This window comes from Phaethon lepturus, unplaced genomic scaffold (genome assembly GCF_000687285.1).
Source record: "Phaethon lepturus isolate BGI_N335 unplaced genomic scaffold, ASM68728v1 scaffold41637, whole genome shotgun sequence".
Taxonomy (NCBI): domain Eukaryota; kingdom Metazoa; phylum Chordata; class Aves; order Phaethontiformes; family Phaethontidae; genus Phaethon; species Phaethon lepturus.
In genome coordinates, this window is record NW_010551891.1 from 5895 (window position 1) to 10125 (window position 4231).

General features: G+C 53.2%; 1 protein-coding gene across 1 annotated transcript in view; it reads right to left on the reverse strand.

The window, feature by feature from the left end:
- Positions 1-305: 305 nt before the first annotated feature.
- LOC104623855 (SH3-containing GRB2-like protein 3-interacting protein 1) overlaps positions 306-4231 on the reverse strand; it is a gene marked incomplete at its 5' end in the record, with an annotated part of 6828 nt that continues 2902 nt past the window's right edge. Inside the window, 6 exons of the mRNA XM_010291063.1 lie at positions 306-794; positions 1136-1300; positions 1891-1955; positions 2664-2866; positions 3162-3294; positions 3891-4046. Coding sequence (XP_010289365.1) covers positions 772-794; positions 1136-1300; positions 1891-1955; positions 2664-2866; positions 3162-3294; positions 3891-4046 — 745 coding nt within the window. The remainder of the gene's footprint in view (positions 795-1135; positions 1301-1890; positions 1956-2663; positions 2867-3161; positions 3295-3890; positions 4047-4231) is intronic.

Below are 4231 nucleotides of genomic sequence, written 5' to 3' on the forward strand. Positions count from 1 at the left end.
CAAAATGTAAGGGCGAGGGGCAAAGAGACGCGCCGGCGCTCCTGGCGCTTCATCTGTGGCTGTCAGAGAACAAGGGCATGTTCACGGAGGTTTCCTGTAATGGAAATTTGACGTAAATGCTCTTTACAGAAGTGATATTTTTTTCTGCTTTTTGCTGGGAGACTGTATTAGGAACCTCCACATTTACAGCAATATTTTTCTGGAGTTCAACCGGCTAAACTTGAAGATAGAGCTTTTTATTCATCACTGAGAGACATACTAAGGACTGAAGAAAAAGTAAATCAGCATGTCGGTTCTACTTTTCTCTCTCTTTATGAGGCACCCCCTTCATAACAGCTATCAGTATTGTATTTAAATCGTATATATTGACAAAATGTAATCTACCTCTGTAAGCATTGTGCCATTCAACAGTACTACTATTAAATTTATATACCACAGTTTAAATTACATCCATTTCATGAATGGTAAAATGCTAAAACTCAAGTGTCTAACTGCCAAAATACAGCCTTACTGGAATGAGTACAATTTACAAATACAATAATTACATTTTAAAACCATTAACAATGTTACATCTAGAAGTAAATACTGTAGGACTGGTCAAGACGGTGTTTTCCAAGGAAAAAATGCTGAAAGTTGTCGACACTTCCAACAGAAAGGTCCCGAGAGCAGGATTTAGTTCATTTTCCTTAAACTGTAATTAAAACCCGTTCCACGCACAGCAGTCCTTGGGCATTTTCCGTATTATTTTCCACGGACTCGCATAAGCTTCCATCAGTTATCGGCCAAGTATTTACCTAGAAATGGGATCAGAAATGAGCTGCGGGGAGGGAGCAGCCCCAGTTCCCGGGGGATGGCTGCCCACCTCCGCTGGTCCCCGCACCCACGGCCGCGCTGCTGCTCCGCACGAGCAGCACACGGAAAAATACTCGTCTTCCTATGCAGCAATGGGGCAGAAGTAAAACTATTTTTATTTCTCTGCAGCAACAGGGCAAAAGCTTTTCCTGGAGAACCCCAGACCTTGCCTTTCATGCAGGACCCACAAGCAGAAAAAAAGCCCATGAAATTCCCAGCACAGCTGGAGGGGACCGTCAGCGACACTGCCATCCCAAAGAGGAGCCGCCAGCGAGGCACCTACCTGCCGCAAACCTCTTCTTGATGAGGGAGAAGCGGTAGCCGGCGCCGACGAGCTCGATGTCGCAGCTGGACAGCGTGCTCCCCTCGCTGGTGAACTGCACGGCCAGGGGGGCCGGGGTGCTCGGCCCCTCCGAGAGCTGGAATCGGGCCAGTAGAGACCCCACACCTGCAATTCAAAAGTCCCGCGGCAGACCCTTACAAGCCCGCAGAGGCACCGCCGCGCATCCCAGGGCCAGATTCGCCGGCCAAGGCCATGAGGTGCCCGAAGTGCCGCAAGCGAAGCCCACTCCCACGGTGGTACGCGAGCCAGCAGCATCCCCCCCCCGGGGGGGGTGGGCAGAGGCAAACCCACTCCTCCTCCCAGCAGATTTTTATTTTTCAGGCTCCCCAGCGGTACAGAGCGGCCGAGTTGCGTGGGTGACACACGACGTGACCCGTGGGAGGCTGCGGTCCCCCTGACGGGGATGCAGCGCGGGGCCTCAGCCTTCAAATGCGGAGAGGGTCAACAGAGCAAAGGACTTGGCAAACAACCGCGTCCAAAGCCGGTGTGTTAATACCCATCCGTGATGCCAGAGAGGTTGGCAAAACAGTGGCACATATCCCGGCTTTTCAAAGCTCTCTGCTCCTAGCTTTAATTAGCATCCTCCCCCGGCAAGCGCCCGCAGGAGCCTGTGTGCCCAGACTTGTGTGCAGGCACGATAAACGTGTTAGCGTCTGAGCCTTCAGAATTAGTAACGTGCACATTTGCGGGATTACCTCCATTTTCTGACTTCTGGGAGATGTCAGGGATCTTCCACAATATCCTTTGCTGTTCGGCGTTCCTAAAAACACATGAAGAAAAAGAGCATTTCTGTAAGGAAACAAGAAATCACGGAGGAGTTGCTTGAATTTTGCTAAAGGCCGTGTGGGCTGGAGGAGCTGCTACGCCGCCCCGTTCCCGAGACCGTTCCTAAAAACACATGAAGAAAAAGAGCATTTCTGTAAGGAAACAAGAAATCACGGAGGAGTCGCTTAATTTTGCTAAAGGCCGTGTGGGCTGGAGGAGCTGCTCCGGCGCCGCTCTCCAGAGCCGCCATTCCGGGAGCTTGGCTTTGGCTTTGACCCAAGCAGGAAAATGCCGCTCTTGCATTGCAGATGAGCGATGGGCAAGACGCAGCGGGGCCGTGCCGTGCCCTGCTTCCCCGCCGCAAGCATGCATGCCTGTGCCTACGGCAGCGACGGCCGTGCATCCCTCTGAGCCCCGGATACAAGCAGCCGAAACACAAAATAAGGGTTGTTGTTCTGCTGCCTGCACACCTGCGTTCAGCTCCGACCTCTTGCTGGTGCGAACGGCGAGAAAAAAAAAATACCGGGGTGGGGTTGCATGCAAGAGGAGGACAGGTTTGGGTCCCCAGCGTGCCCCCAGCTCCCGCCCGCAGAGGCGTCCCGAGGGCGATGCCGCGCCTGCAGCCAGCAGGCAGGACGGCTGTTTTGGGCAGGGACGTGGCGGAGATAGCAAACGAGCTCTGTGTCGGGTGAGCGGTTCCTACCAGACAGCAGGAGGAAGCACAGCTTGAAGTTTGGTTACTCCTCCGTCGACGGGGACGAGGAACTGGACGTTGTTTAGAGCTACCGGTGTGGTCATTGCCTCTGTATTGTATTTGTAGTCAATGCGGAGGTCAGTGCTTGCAGGGTCACACCGCCAGCTCACTGCAAGGTTTAATGGAGTAGACTGAATACCCTGGGCAGATACCTTCCAAAATGACAGAAAAAACATTTAGTTTCCATAGGGGTGAAGGGAGAAATCCCATTTTACAGACGCAGTAATTGCATTTGGTTTCAGAGGAGACAATACCTTGTATTCTCATAGAAAGTTTGTACTGGGCTCAAAATCAGGCAATCTAGGGACATACAGGACTAGGGACTAGCGGGGTGGCATGCCCTCCTCTCACGCTATCTCCACTCTGCACTAGGGAAATGCCGCCTTTTACGTCTACGAGTTAAGCGCACATTTTTGGCACAGTTTTGTCTTACAAAAAAAACCCTACCTGGTATTTGAGCATATCCACATTGTAATAGGTGGCTTGTGGTTTCTGTTCCGATACCTTCTTTAGGTGAGTCATCAGATTTGGCATGTTGACCCAGAACTCCTTTGTGTTGGCGTCACTCTGTGTGTTGTCACTGCACGGAGGGAGAATTAACCCTTGGCGTAAGCCGCCTCGGCGGAAGAAAGCTTTTCTACAAAGCATGCAGGACAGCAGCGCCGGCCGCCAGCTGGGGCCGCATTTAACCCCACATTTAGAGAAATATGGCCTCCCTCCCGCGCGCCTCTGGCTTGTCCTCAGACACCTCCGGGGAGGCGCAGCAGATGCAAGCTGTAGGTCACAGAATCATGAAGGTTGGAAAAGACCTTTAACATCATGGAGTCCAACCATCAACCCAACACCACCATGCCCACTAAATGTCCCGAAGCGGCACGTCTACATGTTTTGAGGTCATCTCATTTTGCACACGGGAGGTCTTCATGAGCAGAGCGAGGCACAAAACAAGCAAACCCCATCAAAGCACTTGCTCCTCGCTGCTGATGCTCCTCTGCCTGGCAATGGGGCCGCTCTCAGAGGGAGCACCCTGGCAAATATTTAAGGGCTTGAGAGTTTCCTTCCCAAAATCAGGGCAGGCTGCCAAGGAAGAACCTTTGGGCCATGATTTTTTTGCAAAGCACCCTACTTTTCTGGAAACCCGCCTTCCTTTGGGATGCTGGCGAGGCGGGGGCTTACCAGCAGAGGAGCTGGGGGTTTGGCAGGACGTGCTCCAGCCTGTTGTAGTTCAGCACGCGGAAGGTGAGCACTGCCGGAGCGGGGTTGTTGGCAAAGTGTCGGGTGATGCCCGCTGGAAACGACAGCACCATCTCCCCCGTGATCTTCACAATACACCTGCAGTGCCGGACACAGAGACCGAGGCGGGAGGAAACGGGGGGCTCAAAACGCAGCAGGAGGAGAGTGTTCGCCCCAGGGAGGGTGCGGTGACTGCCCCCCGCTTCCCACCCGCTGTGCCGGGGGAACGAGCCTCGTGTGGTCCTAAACCAGAGCGAGCTGAAGCAGCAGCCGAGGGTGGGAGC